Source organism: Scyliorhinus torazame, chromosome 5, assembly GCF_047496885.1.
Source record: "Scyliorhinus torazame isolate Kashiwa2021f chromosome 5, sScyTor2.1, whole genome shotgun sequence".
Classification (NCBI taxonomy): domain Eukaryota; kingdom Metazoa; phylum Chordata; class Chondrichthyes; order Carcharhiniformes; family Scyliorhinidae; genus Scyliorhinus; species Scyliorhinus torazame.
Window position 1 is genome coordinate 153,598,416 of NC_092711.1, and position 21,115 is coordinate 153,619,530.

General features: G+C 48.2%; 1 protein-coding gene across 1 annotated transcript; it reads right to left on the minus strand.

Annotated features, from left to right (window-relative positions):
- Nucleotides 1-862: 862 nt before the first annotated feature.
- On the minus strand, nucleotides 863-9,644 carry LOC140420125 (uncharacterized). Its single transcript, XM_072504145.1, has 2 exons — nucleotides 9,501-9,644; nucleotides 863-7,114 (listed from the first exon to the last, which is right to left on the minus strand). Exon 2 carries the CDS (start codon nucleotides 6,755-6,757, stop codon nucleotides 5,750-5,752), a length of 1,008 nt encoding a protein of 335 aa, XP_072360246.1. The 5' UTR covers nucleotides 6,758-7,114; nucleotides 9,501-9,644; the 3' UTR covers nucleotides 863-5,749.
- Between the last annotated feature and the right edge of the window lie 11,471 nt (nucleotides 9,645-21,115).

Sequence of the window (21,115 nt, forward strand, 5' to 3'; positions counted from 1 at the left end):
TCAGCAGCTCTCAGTGTGGGAAAGGATTCAGTCAGTCATTCACCCTGCAAACACACCAGAGGGTTCACACTGGGGAGAGGCCATTGAACTGCTCTCAGTGTGGGAAGAGATTCAATTAGCCAGCCTGACGTCCCACCGCCGAGTTCACACGGAGGAGAAGCCGTTCACCTGCTCTCAATGTGGGAAGGGATTCAGACATTTATCCACCCTGCGGAGACATCAGCCAGTTCACCCCGGGGAGTGAGCATTCACCTGCACTCAAATTGAGAAGGGATTCTGTGTTTCCTTGTACCTGCTGAGACACCAACAAGGTCACAAGTGATTACAGGGATTGGAATCTGCTGTTATTGTTGCTACTCTCAATTACACCCAGAACAGCATTGTGTTCATTCTGTCAGTTGGTCAATGGGGAGGGTTGGAGGGTTTCTTTCTGCTGGACTGGCCGGTCTCACGACTTTGCCTCCAGTGGGCTGATGCTCTTGAGCCTTGTGGCAAATACTTGGCTTCAAATTTCACAAGGATCACAGAGTGAAAGGGTGTTTGGAAGGTAGATGACAGATAGTTCCTGTTTCTGTTTGGAACCCCAAAGCATGCAGTTCAGATGAAGATAGGCTTTGGTGGTTACATGGTTCCGTCTCAGAAGGAAACTGTCAAGCTATGAGGGCCAAGTTGATTGGGAACTTACAATAAAATGTGTAATGATACACAGGCAGTCGCATTTAAGGAATTACCACATATTTACATAAAATATAGATTCCTTTAAGAAACAAAATCCAACAGGAAAAGTGACGCAACCGTGGTTAACAAGAAAAATTAAAGATTCCATTAGGTCAAAGGAAGAGGCTCATTGATCAATTACAGATTTATTGCTTCACTGATTTATTGGTACCTTGAAGAATCGATGCAGTATAATTCTTAAATTCAGTATACATACAGACAGAAAATGGAATATCCACAAGGCAAAGTCATTGTTTCAGATAAAAATATGAGAATTGCTGTACAGCAACTTGATGTGTCAGAATCTAACACGGTTTCAAAAAAAGTTGCATAAAAGCCCTCGTAATGAATAAACCATTGTTCTACAAATACATCAAGTAATGAAAAAGTATCGCAGCCTTAGCAACAGAAACATTTACAAAATGTAGCAAAGCCTCAGCAACAAGCAAGGTTAATGCAGCACACCTTATCTTCAGAGGATTGGTACACATGGCGGGAGCATGTAGACATTTAATTAATTTGATAGACATTAATGAATCTTAAGTAATGACCAATGCCTGGATAATAAATCATGCTCCAAGTGACAGAGTTTTTTGAATAAATCAGGAAGCCTCAGCTGAGAATTTGAAACCAATAAGGGGTTAGACCATTGATAAGAATTTCTTTAAGAATAAAGTTTCATGACTAAAGTTTGTTCTGTATTCATGCTTTAAGAAATTCTGAACCATCGATTAATTTTCTAATATTTTCTGATGTTTTTGTTTAACTCTCTTTATTATGTTTTGATGCATTATTTCATCTGAATTTTGATTTCTTTTTATGTAAGAGAATCAAGATGGATAATTAGCAATAAAGTTGTATTTTTGGACACCTCCAATCAACCAGATCTTGGGCTTATTTTTGAAGATAAAATAAAAAATCTTATCACTCATATAGTTGCCAAAATAAGTGTAAGCCCGAGGATTGGAAACTTGTTTAAGAATTCAGCAAAGGAGGATCAAGAAACTCATAAAAAGAAAATAGAATAGGAGAGCAAACTGGCTAGAAACATAAAAAAACAACTGGAAAAGTTCCTGTAAAATGTGAAAAGGAAAAGATTCGCAAAGACCAATGTGGGTCCATTCCAGACAGAGACAGGAGAGTTTATAATGGGGAATACGGAAATGACAGTGAAAATAAACAATGTGTATCTGTCTTCACAGAGGAAGATACGGAAATTGTCCCAAAAACACGCGAGAACCAAGGGACCAGTGAGCACGAGGAACTGAAAGAGATTAGCATTAGTGAAAAAGCAGTACTGGAGAAATTAATGTGGTTGAAAGTTAATAAATCCCCAAAAGCTGCTGCTCTACATCCCAGAGTGTTGAAAGAGGTGGCTGTAGAGATAGTGAATACATTGGTGATCACCTTTCAAAATTCTATAGATTCTGGAATGGTTCCTGCAGATTGGAAGGTGGTAAATGTAACCCCAATATTTAAGTAGGGAGAGAGAAAACGGGGAACCACAGACCTATTAGCCAGACATCAGAAGGAGGGAAAATGCTACAATCTATTATAAAGGATGTGATAACATACAAATTAGGAGCAAGAGTAGGCCACTCGGCCCCTCGAGCCTGCTCCACCATTTAATAAGTTGATCTGATTGTAACCTCAACTCCAGATTCCCCCCGATAACCTTTCACCCCACTTGCTTATCAAGAATCTATTCAACTCAGTCTTCAAAATATTCAAAGACTCTGCTTCCACTGCCCTTTGAGGAAGAAGTTCCAAAGACTCCCAACTCGGAGAGAAAAAAGTTCTCCTCTGCCTTAAATGGGCAAGTATTACTTTTAAAGTGACTCCAATTTCTAGATTCTCCCACAAGAGGAAACATCCTTTCCACATCCACCCTGTCAAGGCCCCTCAGGATCTGATATGGTTCAATCAAGTCACCTAAACTCCATTGGACACAAGCCCAGCCTGCCCAATCATTCCTCATAAGACCAGCCTCCAATTCCAGGTATGAGCCCAGTAAACCTTCTCTGAACTGCTTCCAACACATTTACATCCTTCCTTAAATGAGAGCAATACTGTACACAGTGCTCCAGATGTGGACTCATCAATGTCCTGTATAACTGAAGCACAACCTCCCTACTTTTGTATTCAATTCCCTTTTTGTGAGTCATGCTCTTGGACACCCAGATCCCTCGGAGTCTCAGAGCTCTACAATCTCTCACTATTCAAATCAGAAACTGTTTTATTCTTCTGGCAACATGGACAATTTCTCATTTTCTCACATTATTCTCCATTTGACAGATCTTTTCCCACTCACGTAACCTACCTCTATCCTTTCTAGTCTCCTTATGTCCTCTTCACAAATTACTTTCCTACCAATCTTTATACCATCGGAGCGTCAGAGCAGGAGTTGGCCATTCAGCCCATTGATCCTGCGCCACCATTCAATATGATCTTGGCTGATCATCCACTTCACGGTAGCACAGTAGTTAGCACAGTTGCTTCACAGCTCCAGGGTCCCAGGTTCGAATCCGGCTTGGGTCACGGTCTGTGCGGAGTTTGCACTTTCTCCCTGTGCCTGAGTGGGTTTCCTCTGGGTGCTCCGGTTTCCTCCCACAGTCCAAAGATGTGCAGGTTAGATGGATTGGCCATGCTAAATTGCCCGGTGTCCAAAAAGTTTGGGTGGGGTCACTGGGTTACGGGGATAGGGGGGGGGGGGGGGGTGGACTTTGGTCGGGTGCTCTTTCCAAGGGCCGGTGCAGACTCAATAGGCCGAATGGCCTCCTTCTGCATTGTAAATACTATGATTCTATGATTCAATGTCTTTTTCCCCACACTATCTCCATATCCATTTGTGTTATTGATATTTAGAAATCGGTCAGTTGGGTGGCACGGTTGCCCAGTGGTTAGCACTGTTGCCTCACGGCACCAAGAACCCGAGTTCGATCCTGGCCCCGGGTCACTGTCCATGTGGAGTTTGCACATTCTCCTAGTGGCTTGTGAGTCTCAGATCCACACCCGAACTTGATGTGCAGCATTGGTGAATTGGCCTCGCCACACGGCCCCTTAATTAGAAAAACATAATTTATTAAACATTAAAAAAAAAAGAAATCTGCCAGTCTCTGCTTTAAACACACTCAGTGACTGAGCTCCCACAGCCCTCTGGGGTAGAGAATTCCAAAGATTCACAACCCGAGGAGTAAAGAAATGTCTCCTCAGAGACCCGTCCTAAGTGGCTTCCCCCTTATTTTGAAATTGTGTCCCCTGGTTCCAGACTCTCCAACCAGGGGAAACATCTCACCTGCACCCACCCTGTCTACTCCTTTATGGATTTTGTAAATTTCAATGAAATCCCCTCTCATTCCTTGAAACTCGAGAGAAAAGAGGCCTAGTTTCCCCAATCTCTCTTCACAGGACAGTCCTGCCAAACCCAGAACAAGTCTGGTGAAACTTTGTTGCTGTTCCTCTGTGGCAATACCTTTCCTAAGGTAAGGGGAGTAAAACTGCACACATTACTCCAGCTGTGGTCTAAGCATTTCATAATGATCAATGTCATCGAGGCACGTTGCCTGGTTCTTCTTTGGCACCGGTATGATGGTGATCTTCTTGAAGCAGGTGGGAACCTCAGAACGGAGTAGGGAGAGGTTGAGGATGTCCGCGAACACACCTGCCAGTTGGTCCGCGCAGGATCTGGGTGCATGGCAGGGATCCCGTCAGGACCTGTCGCTTTCTGAGGGTTCACTTTCAAGAAGGCCAATCTGGCTTTGGAGGCTGGGACGGTGGGCATGGGTGTGACCAAGGCTGCTGGGGCAGATGACAGAGGTTTGTTGGTTTCCTGCTCGAAATAAGCATAGAATGCATTGAGTTTGTCGGGAAGGGGTGCGCTGTTGCTAAAGATCCTACTCAGCTTTGCTTTTTAGCGCATTATGTTGTTTAAGCCTCGCCACAATCGATGAGAGTCCATGATTCTCGCTTAGTCTGGGCAACTCTTCTGTTGTCTCTTGGCTACCCTGTTGGCTTTGCAGAGGTCATACCTAGATTTTTTTGTACTGACTTGAACGCCTCAGACGTGGCCTTCAGTCGGGAGTGAATCTCCCGATTAAACCATGGTTTCTGGTTGGGTAATGTACGTACTACCTTCTTTGACACACAATCTTCTACACACTTACTGATGAAGTCTGTGATGGTGCTGGCATACTCATTTAGGTTAACTGCCGAGTTCTTGAATGTGGACCAGTCACGTAAGAGCTCTTCTGTTGCCTCAGACCAGCATTGCACAACCTTCATAACCAGATTCTCCAGCTTAAGTTTCTGCTTAAGGAGCGCCATCTTGTGGTCCGATTTTACGAAGTGCGGTCAGGGGATGGATCATCAGGCGCCCTTGATGTTTGTGTAGCAGTGGTCAAGGATGTTGGGGCCCCTGTTGGGACAGGAGATGTGTTGGGGGAATTTGGGCAGTGCACTCGAGGTTGGCCTGGTTAAAATCCTCGGCCACGATGAACAAGGCCTCCGGGTATTAGGCTTCATTGTTATTTATAGCGGTTACAATTCATCAAGCGCCTTCTTCACTTCCGCCTGGCGTGGGATGTAGATCGCTGTGATGATGGCAGAAGTGAATTCCGTGGACGGCAGTGTGGACAGCACTTCACAGTCGGGTATTCCAGGTCCGGGGAGCAGTAGTTCGCCAGAGTCCGCAATTACAGCACCAGGAGTTGGCGAGGAGACAAACACTTTCACCCACTCCAGGTTCAGTCCTGGATGTGATTAACAGCAGAATCCAATCCAACATCACTTGTGAACCATTTGGTGTCTCAGTATGTTGGACGACTGAGTGAATCCCTCCCCACAGTGAGAGCAGGTGAATGGCCTCTTTCAAGTGTGAACTCGCTGGTGTATCCGCAATCTGGATGATGTTTGAAACCTCTTTGTGCAGTGAGAGCAAATGAACGGTCTCTCCTCAGTGTGAATGCGCTGGTGTTCCATCAGTACCTGAGAGCTTTGAAACCCGCTCCCACAGTCGGAGCATTTAAACGGTCTCTCATTGCTGTGAGTGACATTGTGGCTCAGCAGGTGATGATCGAGTGAATCTTTTCCCAGTCGGAGAGGTGAACGGGCTCTCAACGGTGTGACCTCGCTCGTGTTTCATCAGGTTGGATGAGGTTCTAAAGCACTTTGTGCAGTGAGAGCAGCTGAACGGTTTCGCCTCAGAGTGAACACGCTGGTGGGACATCAGTCGCTGTGAGCTTTTGAAACCCCTCCAGCAGTCAGAGCATTTAAAGGGCCTGCTCTTGGTGTGAGTGACATTGTGGCTACGCAGGCCGGATAATTGAGTGAATCCCATATCACACACAGTGCAGATGTATGGCTTCTCCCCGGTGTGAACTCTCTGGTGTCTCTGCAGGTTGGATAACTGAGCGAATCCCTTCCCACAGTCAGAGCAGGTGAATGGCATCTCCCCGGTGTGAACTCGTTCGTGTCTCCGCAGGTTGCCAATGTCAGTGAATCCCTTTTTACACTGAGAGCAGTTGAAAGGCCTCTCTCCAGTGTGAACTCGTTCGTGTTTCCGCAGGTTGCCAATGTCATTGAATCTCATTTCACACTGAAAGCAGGTGAAAGGCCTTTCTCCAGTGTGAACCCGTTCGTGTTTCCGCAAGTTGCCAATGTCAGTGAATCCCTTTTTACACTGAGAGCAGATGAAAGGCCTCTCTCCAGTGTGAACTCGTTCGTGCCTCCGCAGGCTGCTAATGTCAGTGAATCCCTTTCCACACTGAGAGCAGGTGAAAGGCCTCTCTCCAGTGTGAACCCGTTTGTGTTTCCGCAGGTTGCTAATGTCATTGAATCCCTTTTCACACTGAGAGCAGGTGAAAGGCCTCTCTCCAGTGTGAACTCGTTCGTGTTGCCGCAGGCTGCCAATGTCAGTGAATCCCTTTTCACACTGAGAGCAGGTGAACGGCCTCTCTCCAGTGTGACTGCGTTGATGCCTTGCCAGCTCGTGTGGGGCTCTGAATCCCTTCCCACAATCCTCACATTTCCATGGTTTCTCCATGGTCCGGGTGATCTTGTGTCTCACCACGTTGGATGATCAGTTGAAGCCTCATCCACACACAGAACACCTATACAGTCTCTCCCTGCTGTGAATGTAGTATTGTTTCAGGCTGTGTCACTGGTTAAAGCTCTTTCCACAGTCAGTGCTCCGTAACAGTCTCACACGGGCTGTCTGTGTGTCTCTCAGTGCTTTTCCAGACACACTGATGTTTAAAATCTCTTGAAGCAGATAGAATAGACAAACATTTCTCCTTCTAGATTCAAAGGCCAATGATCCCAAGAATTGAGTGACTCAGTCAGTTCTTGACGTGATATTTAGTTTGAAATCTCGGCCTCAAACTCCTCTTGTTCGAACTTCCTGCAAACAGATTTTACAATAGTCATCATTGTTAGTACAGGATAGAAACTCAGAACAAACAATTCTAGTTTCTATCAAACATTCTTTCCTCTCTCTTTCCCCGAAATGCTCTAAATCTCAATCCCACACACTCTCCCTTCATTCTCACTCTGCTGTATCTAATATTCCCCCTCCCAATTCTCCTGAAGGTGCTGATTCAGGCTGATTGACAAATCCAAGCTCACTGCTTCCTGCCCTGGACAGAGAGACCTATATTCACTTACTTTCCCTCCCAATTTTCCTGAAGGTGTTGATCAACAAATCTAAACTCACTAAAACCTGTACAATAGTAGAGAATCTCCATACAAGTACATTTACTGATTAGAGATAGGGAAATTCTGAGGAAGAACTTTATTTGGTCACGGAGTGGTCATGACATGGAACTCACTGCCCACAAGCGTTGTGGAAGTCGAGATGATCAATAATTCAAAATAATATATGAAGAAAATAAGCTTTCAGGGGAACAGGGATATCGAAAGGGAATGGGACTGACTGGATTACTGTACAGAGAGTCAGCATTGACTTGAGTTCCCAAATGGATTCTGTAAATGCTGCAATGACTGTATGACTGGAAATATATCATGTAGGTAGAACTAATAATACATATATTTCATTACAGAACCATCAATAATATATCTAATACATTCCATACAACACTAGATATATCTCTGTGCAATATAACATTTTTTAAAAATCATTTACGGGATGTGGGAGTTGCTGGTTCAGCCAGCATTTATTGCCCATCCCTAGTTGCCCTTCAGAAGGTGGTGATGAGTTACATTCTTGAACCGTTGCAGTCCTTGAGTTGTTGGTACATCCCCTGTGCTGTCAGGGAAGGAGTTCCAGGATGTCGCCCCAGCAACAATGAAGGAAGGGCGATATATTTCCAAGTCTGTCTGGTGAGTGACTTGGAGGTGAACCTCCAGGTAGTGGGGTTCCCAACTATCTGCTGCTCTTGTCCTTCTAGATAGTAGTGCTTATGGGTTTGGAAGGTGCTGTCGGAGGAAGCTTGGTGAGTTACTGCAGTGTATCTTGTAGATGGTATACACGGCTGCCACTGTTCGTCGGTGGTGGAGTGTTTGAATATTCATGGAATGGGGGGCAGTCAAGCAGGCTGCTTTGTTTTGGATGGTGTAGAGCAGCATATTGAGTGTTGTTGGAGCTGCACTCAACCAGGCAAGTGGTAATTATTCTATTACATGCCTGACTTGTGCCTTGTATATGGTGGACAGGCTTTGGGGGTCAGAAGGTGCATTATTCACTGTAGTCTTTGGCCTGCCCGGATGGCCACCGTATTAATATGGCTCGTCCAGTTCAGTTCCTGATCAATGGTAACCCTCAGGATGTTGGCTGTGGAGGATTCAGCAAAGCTAATCCCACTGAATGTCAAGGGGTGGTGGTTAGATCCTCCTTTATAGGAGATGGTCATTGCCTGCCACTTGTGTAGTACAAATGTAACTTGCCACTTATCAGCCAACATCACAGATACTGTGTAGGACATGCTGCATTTGGACATGGACTGCTTCATTATCTGAGGAGTCAGGAATGGTGTTGAACATTGTGCAGTCATCCACAAACAATTCCCACTTCTAGCCTTGTGATGAAAGGGAGGTCATTGATGAAGCAGCTAGAGATGATTCGGCCCAGGACTGTGCCCTGAGGAACTCCTGGAGCTGAGATGATTGACCTCCAACCACCACAGTCATCTTCCTTTGTGCCAGGTATGACTCCAACCAGCGGAGAGTTTTCCCCCGATTCCCATTGACTGCAGTTTAGCTGGGGCTCCTTGATGCCATAGTCAGTCAAATGCTGCCTTGATACCAAGGGCAGTCACTCTCACCTCACCTCTGGCATTCAGCTCTTTTGTCCATGTTTGAACCAAGGCTGTAATGAGGTCAGGAGCTGAGTGACCTTGGTTGGACCCAAACTGAGCATCAGTGAGCAGGTTTTGCTGAGTAAGTACCACTTGCTAGCGCTGTTAATGACTCCTCCCATCACTTTGCTGATGGTGGAGAGTATTCCGACAGGGAAGTAATTGGTTGGGTTTGGTTTGTCCTGTTTACTGTTCCCTTTAATGTCAGCCATCTCCTGGGGAAAGCTGCCCTTTAAATGTGAACATTAGGAAAGAGACCATCATTTTAGCCAGACAAATAAATGTGTCAAGTTGAGGGAGCAAAGTATGTCAATGTCTTTCAGTCAGCCAGAGAGAGAGACCTGGGCCAAGCTTTCCAGAGTCTGCACACTCACTGGATTCACTTTCTTTCACTTCAGTTGCTGCAAGCTACCAATTGAAGGTCAGAATGAGACAAGGAATGGAAAGAGGGAGAAAAGAAAGTGTTTTACTCACAGATGTTGGCGACAGGAGTCTTTGAGCAACTCAAGCTCATTCAGGGTTGGAGGAACAACAGCTTTGCTCGGCAGAAACCTCCACGTCCAGCTTCCGCATTGAGACAATGAAGGAGCTCTGATTGGTGGAGGAGCAGAGTCCTTCCGGTCCTCCATTCGTCCTATTGGTCAACACCCCAGCAGTAAGGTCAGCGGAAGTGAGCTCCCCTGCACATGCGCAGCTTCCCCTTCCCTGAGACATGTACTCCCCGGGTCAGGGGAGGGGGTGATCACCGACGGCCGGAACTGTCAGCCGGTTGCCTGGAAACCTCATCTGGAGAATATGTGGGGGAAAGGGAACAATGGGTGGGGGCGGGGGCGGGGGATGCCGCGACTGCGCGTTGGGCAGTGACGTCTTATTCCTATTGGCTGATTTTGAGGACGAGCTCCTTTGTGATGTGACAATGTGGAGGATGGACAATGAGTTTCAGACTAAAACTTTCTCCTCTGGGCAACATCTGGGAGCAAATCAGTGTCTCCCCCTTTCAATAGTTCAAAAGATATAGGAGCAAGTTAGGCTATTGGCCCATCGAGTATAACCCTTCAACCCGATTTAATACCGGCAGCACGGTAGCATTGTGAATTGCACAATTGCTTCACAGCTCCAGGGTCCCAGGTTCGATTCCAGCTTGGGTCACTGTCTGTGTGGAGTCTGCACATCCTCCCCGTGTGTGCGTGGGTTTCCTCCCGCAGTCCAAAGATGTGCAGGTTAGGTGGATTGGCCAAAATTGCCCTTAGTGCTGGGTGGGGTTACTGGGCTATGGGCATCGGGTGGAGGTGTTGACCTTGGGCAGGTTGCTCTTTCCAAGAGCCGGTGCAGACTCGATGGGCTGAATGGCCTCCTTCTGCACTGTAAATTCTATGATAATCTATTCTACGATTAAAAATCTGTCTAACTCCTCCCTAAATTTATTCACTGTCCCAGCTCCACCGCACTCTGGGGTAATGAATTCCACAGATTCACAGCCCTTGGGAGAAGCAGCTTCTCTTCAACTCTTTAGAATTTGCATCCTCTTTTTAAAAATAATCTTTATTGTCACAAGTAGGCTTACATTAACACTACAATGAAGTTACTCTGAAAAGCCCCTACACTCCACATTTTGGCGCCTGTTCGGGCACACAGAGGGAGAATTCAGAATGTCCAAATGATCTAACAGCATGTCATTCGGGGCTTGTGGGAGGAAACTGAAGCACCCGGTGGAATCTTAGAATTTACAGTGCAGAAGGAGGGCATTCAGCCCGTCGAGTTTGCACTAGCCCCTGGAAAGACCACCCCACCCCAGCCCACGCCTCCACCCCAACCCCATAACCCAGGAAACCCACCTAACCTTTTTGGACACAAAGGGCAATTTATCATGGCCAATTCACCTAACCTGCACATCTTTGAATGTGGGAGGAAACCGGAACACGGGTACAAAATCTACGGAGACATGGGGAGAACATGCAGACTCCACACAGCCAGTGACCCAAACCGGAATTGAACCTGGGACCCTGGAGATATGGAGCAACTGTGCTAACCACTGTGCTACCATGCTGCCCATCTTATCCTAAGACTATTACCTCTCGTTCTAGAATGCCTGAAAGACGTGCTGTTAGGTGGATTGAACATTCTGAATTCTCCTTCTGTGTACCCTAACAGGTGTCAGAATGTGGTGACTTGGGGAGTTTCACAGTAACTTCATTGCCGTGTTTTAAAAAAATTTAAAGTACCCAATTCATTTTTTCCAATTCAGGGGCAATTTAGCGTGGCCAATCCACCTGGGCTGCACATCTTTGGGTTGAGGGGGCGAACCCACTCATACCGGGGAGAATGTGCAAACTCCACACGGAGAGTGACCCAGATCCAGGATCGAACCTGGTACCTCGGCGCTATGAGGCAGCAGTGCTAACCACCGCGCCACCAAGCTGCCCCATTGCGGTGTTAATGTAAGCCTACTTGTGACAAAAATAAAGATTATTATTATTATTATTATTAAGTGGGAGTAGCCTCTCCAAGGCGGCCTTCAGGACAACAACGCAAAATCGCCGAGCACAGATTTATAGCCAAGTTCCGCACACATGAGTAAGGCCTCAACCGGGACCTTGGATTCATGTCGCATTACATTCACCCCCCCCCACCCCCCAACCATCTGGCCTGGGCTTGCGAAATCCTACCAACTGTCCTGGCTTGAGACAATTCACACCTCTCTAACCTGTAATTATCCCTCTCTCTACTCACTCCGTCTGGACCTGTAAAGACTTAATTACCTGCAAAGACTCACATTCAAAAGTATCATCGTGCATCATTGACTTTGTCTATGTATATGTTTCTGGAACCCACCTCTTCATTTGCCTGAGGAAGGAGCTGTGCTCCGCAAGCTAGTGATTCGAAACCAACCTGTTGGACTTTAACCTGGTGTTGTAAGACTTCTTACTGTGCTCACCCCAGTCCAACGCAAGCATTACCATATTAAAGTAAAGGGGCAAAGTGGCAGCATGGTGGCGCAGTGGTTAGTGCTGCTGCCTCACAGCGCCGAGCTCCCAGGTTCGATCCCGGCTCTGGGTCACTGTCTGTATGGAGTTTGCACATTCTCCCCGTGTTTGCGTGGGTTTCACTCCCACAACCCAAAGATGTGCAGGGTAGGTGAACTGGTAATGCTAAATTGCCCCTTAATTGGAAAAGATAAGTTGGGTACTCTAAAATTAAAAAAAAGTAAAAGGGCAAAGACTATTTATAGGTTAAGAGATACATTCCTAATAAAAATAGTGTTTAGGCATTGTTACTTCTAGTTTTTTGCAGAAAAAGTCATCAAACGTGAAGATTTTGCCTTCTAACTCTTTAATTTGTTCACTGGGTTTAGAATTTATCTTTTAAAGTTAATGATCTTTTCAGAAATCTTACACAGTTGATTTAGAGCTACAAGTTTCAACTTCCTATTCAGCATCAGGCAACTTCTGTCTCTCTATTGCTCATGTCAATGACAGCCCAGCAACAGAGCTGAGTGCTGGAGATGCCGTCACTCCTTTTAGGAGCTGAAATCAGTAGAAAGATGAACCACAGTATCTGGTTGAGCTTTGTGTTATCTGTCTGACCATGATGACCATATATAAATAACTAACCAAGTAATATGTTGTGATGAGGGTTTAGAAACAGACCCTGGGTAGACGAGTTCACTGAAGCTGTGGGCTCGTCAGCTGTACAATGAAACCAGGCATCCAACAGCCACAGAGACCTGTAATAATGGACACTGGGTTTAACCCTGTTCTGTCTTAAACAGACCTATCTGATACTGGAGGTGATATAGTTAATCTGACCCTTAATTCATTCAATTCCAAAAGTGAATAACATTTATTCAAATGCAGTGATTACTCTGTTAATCTGTGAACAAAGTGGTGTCAGTTCATGCAGATCCGTGTCTTACTTTTGTTACTGACTAGGGTGCCTCTCTCTCTCTTCTCTGTATCTCTCCTGCCTCTCTCAGTCTCTGATGCTCCCCTCTCCCTCTGGTGCCTCTCTCTCCCTCTGCTGCCTCTCTCTCCCTCTGACACTCTCAGCTGCCTCTCACTCTCTGTTATCAGTGCTTAGGAAGGCAGGTGGGATAGTTTCCTTTGGTAGCCGAGGGCCAAGAATATAAGAACAGGGAGATTGTGCTGGAACTGTATAAAACACCAATTAGACCACAGCCGGAGCACTGTAGACAGTTCTGATCACCACATTACAGGAAGGATGTGATCACACGAGAGAGGCTGCAGAGGGGATTTATGATGATGGTACCCAGGAGGGAGAATTTTAACTATGAGGAAAGATTGGAGAGGCTGGGGTTGTTCTCATTGGAACAGAGGAGGCTGAGTGGAGATTGAATTGAGTTGTGTGTAATTCTGAGGGGCTCAGATACAGGAATATTCCCCTCAGCAGAGTCCAACCCCTGCAGTCAAATATGAAGTCACTGGTGTGTCAGGAAGTGGGATGAGTGAGTGACTCTCTATCCGCACAGAGAACATGGAAACAGCAGCTCCCCAATTTGAACTCGCTGGTGTGTCAACAGGCTGGAGGATTGGCTGAATTCCATCCCACTCCTGGAACATTTTTCAATGTCCTCTCCCCAGTGCCAGCAGGCTGCCTGACTGAGAGAAGCTCTGTCCACAGCAGAGCAGATGAATGGCCTGTCGTTAATATGGAGATGCTGGTGTCATATTGATATTGTTCATTCCGGGGACTTCCGGTGACAACATGTCGTTGGATGTCGCACGTTAGGTGGCTCCTGTGAGAGTCTCGGATTTTTGGACATTTATGCCCAGTTTTGGGGCAGTTTTTAGATGAGTTGTTGAGGGAAGTCATAAGGAGGCCGACGAATGTCGAAGTCCCAGAGGAAAGGTGTTGGAAAGAAGGGGGCGAGCGAAGGTCCGTCAGCGAGTGCTGCTGTGAGTCCTGCAGGAAGGAAGATGGCGGGGCTGGGTCGTCGGGTGGGGCCGCTCCCCTCACCGGGGATACTCTGACCGAGGTGATGTCAGAGCTTCAGACATAAGTAGATATTACCCCTTTGAACTGAATTGGCCACATTCTTCTCGGAGGTCTGTTCTATTCTCTGAGCCTCACCCATTTGATCCTCGGTCGTCGCTGAAACAGAATCTTCGAGGCTTGGCTCTTATTCTCCTTCTGACCAGTGTCCCAGACAGGTCAAATTGACTCTACTTCAAACTGTCGAATGACATCTTTCTTCCAACCACAGATCCATTCTTCAGAAATTGTGGTTAAAGGTGCCAACTCAAGTTCTGCTTGGCATTTCATCGGTGGTTTGGGAGGCTCTGAAAGCAGTCGTAAGGGGGGAGGTGATCCTGTTTAAGGCCAAGGTGGATAGGAAGGAGAGGGAGGAATGCCAACAACTGATGGAAGAGATTTTGAAGGTGGATGGGAGGTAGGTGGGGGACCTGGACCCGGGGCTCCTGGCAAAGAGGAAGGAGTTACAGGCGAGGTTTGACCGATTGTCCACAGGGAAAGTGGTGCATCTGCTGAGAAGGGCGAGTGGGGCTGTCTGAGTATTGGTGGTGGTGGTGGGGGGGGGGGGGGGGGGGGGGGGGGGGGGGGTGGGAGGCAGAGTTGAATGTTATTAAAGATTTAAGGATAGGTTGGTGCCTTTGATGGTTAATGTTCAAGGATGCAATGGACAGTGTTGCCTTGCCGCAAACGATGGGGCAGGCGTCCATTTTCTTCTTGCTTAAGAAGGTCAAAGATTACTTCCGGTGGCGGCCTTGGAGTGAGAGGTCGCTTATTTGGTAGCTCCGGCTCGTGGTGGACCTTTGGGACCTTTTCCCCTGACTTATTGGGGATTTGATCGGTAAAATTGGAGACTGGTGAGGTAGAGAAGAATCCCCCACTGGGTTTATGGAGTCATGGACCAGAAGTGGTCTGGAAAGGGGAGACTGTTGGGCAAAGAAGGGAGTGAAGACTGCACAGGATAACATGGTGGAGGCTCAGGGACTGGGATTGCCGGCCCAGTGGTCAATGGAGCAGCTGGTGAAATTCCTTCAGCAGAGCTTCGCCAAGCAAAGACAAGAGTACCTGGACCCGATGAAGACAGGGATTGACCAGGTGGGGCAAAGATTGGAAGCCCAGGGACAGGCGATCCAGAAGGTGGAAGAGACGGTGGCTGAGCACGAGGACCAACTAACCGCGATGGCAGTGGAGCTGATGAGGGACCATCAGAATAGGCTGCAAGAGAAGGTAGAGGATCTGGAGACAGGTCACACAGGCAGAACCTGAGGATCGTAGGCCTCTCGGAGGGCATTGAGGGATTGGACGCAGGGGCATACGTGGCGTGTATGTTCGAGAATCTGCTGGGGGAAGGTTTGCTCGACCCTTGGAGGTGGACAGGGCGCACAGAGCACTTGCAAGGAAGCCACGGATGAATGAGGCGCCGAGCGTGATGGTGGTATGAATGGTGGTACGAATGCACCGGTTCCTGGATAAGGAACAGATCTTGAGGTGGGCCAGGCAGACGAGCTGCGGTAAATGGGAAAATAACGAGCTGCACATTTACCACGACTTGGGTGCGGAACTGGCCAAAAGAAGGTCGAGCTTCAACAAAGTTAAAACGGCCTCTTTCAGAAAGGGGTGAAGATCGGCACGTTGTAACCAGCTCATTTGTGGGTTACTTACCAAGGGCAAGAACTTTATTTTGGATCGCCAGATGAGGCGAAGAACTTTGTTAAGGACAGGGGACTGGCAGGTGATGGAGGACATTGAACTTGGGGCCGAGTAATCCTGTACCTATGCTGGTAACTTTCTTTTCTTCATGGGCTGTGTATACAGTGTTTTTGAACCAATTTTGGGGCCGTTGTTCAGTTTTGTTTGCGGGTTAACTTTGTTCTTGTGGGGGGGGATGGTTGGTGGAATTTTCTTCTTTATGTTTGTTGGGAATTGTTATGTTTTGCATCTGTATGTTCGAGCGGGGGGAGGGAGATCAATGGGGGGGTGGGATGTTTGGTGCCATGGGCGGGGGTTACCAGGCTAGCTGGGTGGGCCAGCTCAGTGGGGGCCGAGCAGGTGACTAGTTTGGTATGGGGGGTTGGGATTGCTGTTTTGTTAGTGTGTGGTGGGGGGAGGGGGGGGGAATTGTTCTGCTGACGGGAGGGACTGGCGCTGGGAGACCAATTGGAGGCCGATGATAGTAGGCGCTCGAGGGCAGGCCTGAGGAGGTGCGGGACGCGAGCTGGAGGCTTTTGATTTGTTTTATCATTGTCACATGTATTAGTATACAGTGAAAAGTATTGTTTCTTGCATGTAGTACAAACAATGCATACCGTGCATAGGGAAGGAAGGAGAGACTGCAGAATATAATGTTACAGTTATAGCAAGGTGTAGAGAAAAGATCAACTTAATATGAGGTCGGTCCATTCAAAAGTCTGATGGTTGCGATCGGGAAGAAGCCGTTCTTGAGTTGGTTGGTCCGTGACCTCAAATTTTGGTATCTTTTTCCTGACGGAAGAAGGTGGAAGGGAGTATGTCCGGGGTGCGTGGGGTCCTTAATTATGCTGGCTGCCTTTCTGAGGCAGCGGAAATTGTAGACAGAGTCAATGGATGGGAAGCTGGTTCGCATGATGGACTGGGCTACATTCACGACCTTGTGTAGTTTCCTGCGGTCTTGGGCAGAGCAGGCTCCATACCAAGCTGTGATACAACCAGAAAAAATGCATTCTATGGTGCATCTGGCGAGGTTGGTGAGAGTCGTAGCTGACGGGCCAAATTTCCTTAGTCTTCTGAGAAAGTAGAGTGTTGGTGGGCTGGCCTAAGAAGGGTGATGGTTGATCGGGGGTGGGGGGTGGGTGCTCCCCGACCAGGCTGATCACATGGAATGCGAGAGGGCTGAATGGGCCGGTCAAGAGGGCTCGTGTGTTCCCGCATTTGAAGAGGTTGAAGGCGGACGTGGCAATGTTACAAGAGACACACCGGAGGGTAGTGGATCAGACTGGGCTGAGGAACGGGTGGGTCGGGCAGATATTTCATTCGGGGCTAGACTCGAAAACTAGGGGGGTTGCGATCTTTTTTTTAATATAAATTTAGAGTACCCGATTAATTGTTCTCCAATTAAGGGGCAGTTTCGCGTGGCCAATCCACCTAACCTGCACATCTTTGGGTTGTGGGGATGAAGCCCACGCAGACATGGGGAGAAAGTGCAAACCCCACACAGACAGTGACCCAGGGCCGGGATTTGAACCCGGGTCCTCAGCGCTGCAGTCCCAGTGCTAACCACTGCGCCACATGCTGCCCCTCAGGGGGTTGTGATCTTGATTAATAAGCGGGTGTCATTTGAGGTCGGGAATATAGTGGCGGACTCAGGGGGCAGGTATATCATGGTGAGTGGGAAGCTGGAGGGGATGCCGGTGCTATTAATGAATATTCACGCACCAAATTGGGACGACGCGGAATTTATGAGGCGCGGATTGGGGAAAATTCCGGACCTGGATTCGCATAAGCTGATCATGGGGCGGGACTTCAGTACGGTTATAGATCAGAGGTTGGATCGATCGAGTTCAAGGACAGGGAGGGTGCGAGCCGCGGCAAAGGAGTTCAAGGGGTTTATGGAACAGATGAGGGGGGGGGGGGTGACCCATGGAGGTTTGGACGGCCAAGAACGGAGGAGTTTTCTTTTTTTCCCCCACGTGCACAAAGTGTATTCCCGGATGATTTTGTTCATTTTGAACAAGGCTTTGCTGGCGGGAGTGGTGGATACCGAGTATTTGGCGATTGTTGTATCGGACCATGCCCCACACTGGGTGGATCTACGGGTGAGCAAGAAGTAGGGTCAGCGACCGCACTGGAGATTGGATGTAGGATTGTTGGTGGACGAGGGGGGGTGCGGGCGGGTGAGGGAGGCCATCCAGAATTATTTGGAGATAAATGACATGGGAGGTTTCGGCAGCAACAGTGTGGGAAGCGCTGAAGGTGGTGGTTAGGGGGGAGCTAATTTTGATACGGGCTCAAAGGGAGAAGGTGTAGCGGGTAGAGATGGATAGGCTGGTTAGGGAAACACTCCAGGTGGACAGAAGGTATTCTGAAGCCCCGGAGGCAGGGTTCTTGAAGGAGCGGCAGAAGCTGCAGATGGAGTTGGGTCTGTTATCCACAGGGAAGGCGGTAGGGCAGCTGAGGAAGGCGAGGGGGGCGGTTTCTGAGTATGGGGAGAAGGCCAGTAGGATGCTAGCACACCAGCTAAAGAAGAGGGAGGTGGCCAGGGAGATAGGAAGAGTGAAGGACAGAGGGGGGAACACGATCTTGGACCCAGTGGGGGTGAATGGGGTGTTTAAGGAGTTTTATAGTCGGCTGTATGAGTCGGAGCCCCCAGCTGGGGTGGAGGGGTTGAGGCAGTTTTTGGAAGGGTTGGAGTTTCCGAAGGTGGAGAAAGGGTTAGTTGAGGGGGTGGGAGCCCCGATCGGGATTGTAGAATAGAGGGAATGGAGGCCATGCAGTGGAACACAGGGTCATTTTCTGCAGACGACCTACTCCTATACATTTCTGACCCGTTAGGCGGGATGGGGGAGATTTTGCGGATCTTAGGGGAATTTGGCCGGTTCTCGGGGTACAAATTGAAGATGGGTAAGAGCGAGGTTTTTGTGATCCAGGCGAGCGGGCAGGAGAGGAGACTGGGGGAACTGCCGTTTAAAATGGTGGGAGTTTCCGTTACTTGGGAATTCAGGTGGCACGGGGATGGGAGCAGTAACATCAATTAAACTTGACCCGGATAGATGAACAAAGAAGGAGAACTTTCGGAGGTGGGACATGCTCCCATTGTCACTGGCGAGGAGGGTACAGACCGTAAAAATGACGGTCCTCCCGAGATTTCTGTTTGTTTTCCAGTGCCTCCCTATTTTTATACCAAAGGCCTTTTTTAAGCGGGTGAACAGGGTGATTTCTGGTTTTGTGTGGGCGGGTAAAACCCCGCGAGTAAAGAAGGTGCTGTTAGAGCTGGGTGGGGTGGGGGGCACTGCCGAACTTTAGTAACTACTACTGGCCAGCAAATGGGTCAGTGTGGGAGCGGGTAGAGGTGGAATCATTTAAGGGCACAAGTTTGGGGGCATTGGTAATGGCCGTTCTCCCCAGCCCGGTACTTCACAAACCCAGTGGTAGTGGCGGCTCTAAGAGTTTGGGGGCCGTAGCGGAAGCATACAGGAGTGCAGGGAGCGTTGGTGTGGGATCCAATTTGTGGCAACAACTGGTTTGTCCCGAGGAGGCTTGATTGGGGGCTTCGGAGGTGGCAGAGAGCAGGGATTACATAGAACAGGACAGCACAGAACAGGCCCTTCGGCTCTCGATGTTGTGCCGAGCATTGTCCGAAACCAAGATCAAACTACCCCACTCCTGTCATTCTGGTGTGCTCCATGTGCCTATCCAATAACCGCTTGAAAGTTCCTAAAGTGTCCGACTCCACTATCACAGCAGGCAGTCCATTCCACACCCTAACCACTCACTGAGTAAAGAACCTACCTTGGACATCCCTCCTATATCTTCCACCCTGAATCTTATAGTTATGCCCCCTTGTAACAGCTACATCCACCCAAGGAAATAGTCTCTGACCGTCCACTCTGTCTACCCCCCTCATTATCTTATAAACCTCTATTAAGTCGCCTCTCATCCTCCTCCGCTCCAAAGAGGAAAGCCCTAGCTCCCTCAACCTTTCCTCATAAGACCTATCCTGCAAATCAGGCAGCATCCTGGTAAATCTCCTTTGCACCCTTTCCAATGCTTCCACATCCTTCCTATAATGAGGTGACCAGAACTGCATACAATACTCCAAATGTGGTCTCACCAGGGTCATGTATAGTTGCAGCATAATCCCACGGCTCTTAAACTCAAGCTCCCTGTTAATAAACGAAAACACACTATAAGCCTTCTTAACGGCTCTATCCACTTGAGTGGCAACCTTCAGAGATCTGTGGACATGAACCCCAAGATCTCTCTGTTCCTCCACGTTCCTCAGAACCCTGCCGTTGACCCTGTAATCCGCATTCAATTTTTTCTACCAAAATGAATCACCTCACATTTATCAGGGTTAAACTCCATCTGCCATTTTTCGGCCCAGCTCTGCATCCTATCAATGTCTCTTTACAGCATACAACAGCCCTCCACCTCATCCACTAGTCCACCAATCTTGGTGTCATCAGCAAATTTACTGACCCACCCTTCAGCCCCCTCCTCCAAGCCATTGATCAAAATCACAAATAGCAGAGGACCCAGCACTGATCCCTGAGAAAACATGTTGCTTGACCGACAGATAACATCATCAACAGGCTCGACCGGGATTTGAAACCGCTATCTTCAAGACCGAAACACCCAAAGCGGGAATCATACCCCTAGACCAACGAGCCCCTCATTTGAGAGGATTGAGAGGCGAGGGGATCTATTTATTGATGGGAGCTTTCCACGTTTCGAGGATTTGGAGGAGGAGTTTGAATTGCCGGGAGGGAATGGGTTTCGATATCTGCAGATGAGGGATTTTGCGCGAAGGCAGTTTCAACCTTTCCCCTTCTACCGCCACAGGGGATACAGGACAAGGTGGTTTCTGGAACGGGGGTGGGGAGGGGGAGGTTTCAGAAATTTACAAAGAACTTATGGAGTGGGCGGAAACCCAGTTAGGTGAGCTAAAGTGTAAATGGGAAGATGAGTTGGGAGGGGAGGTAGAGGCGGGTCTGTGGGAGGATGCTCTGAACAGAGACAACACGTCCTCATCATGTGCCAGGCTCAGCCTGGTACAATTCAAGGTGGTTCATCGGACACACATGACGGTGTCCCAGATGAGCAAGTTTTTTGGGATAGAGGACAGGTGTGTAAAGTGCGCGAGAGGGCCCGCAAACCATGTCCACATGTTTGGGCATGCCCGAAGCTTAGGGGACACTGGCAGGGATTTGCGGATGTCATGTCCATTGTGCTAAAAACAAGGGTGGTGCCGAGTCCAGAGGTGGCGATTTTTGGAGTTTCGGAAGATCCGGGAGTTCAGGGGGCGAGAGAGGCTGACGTCTTGGCCTTTGTCTCCTTGGTAGCCCGGAGACGGATATTGTTAGCATGGAGGGACTCGAAGCCCCAGAAATCAGGGGTTTGGGTTAGCG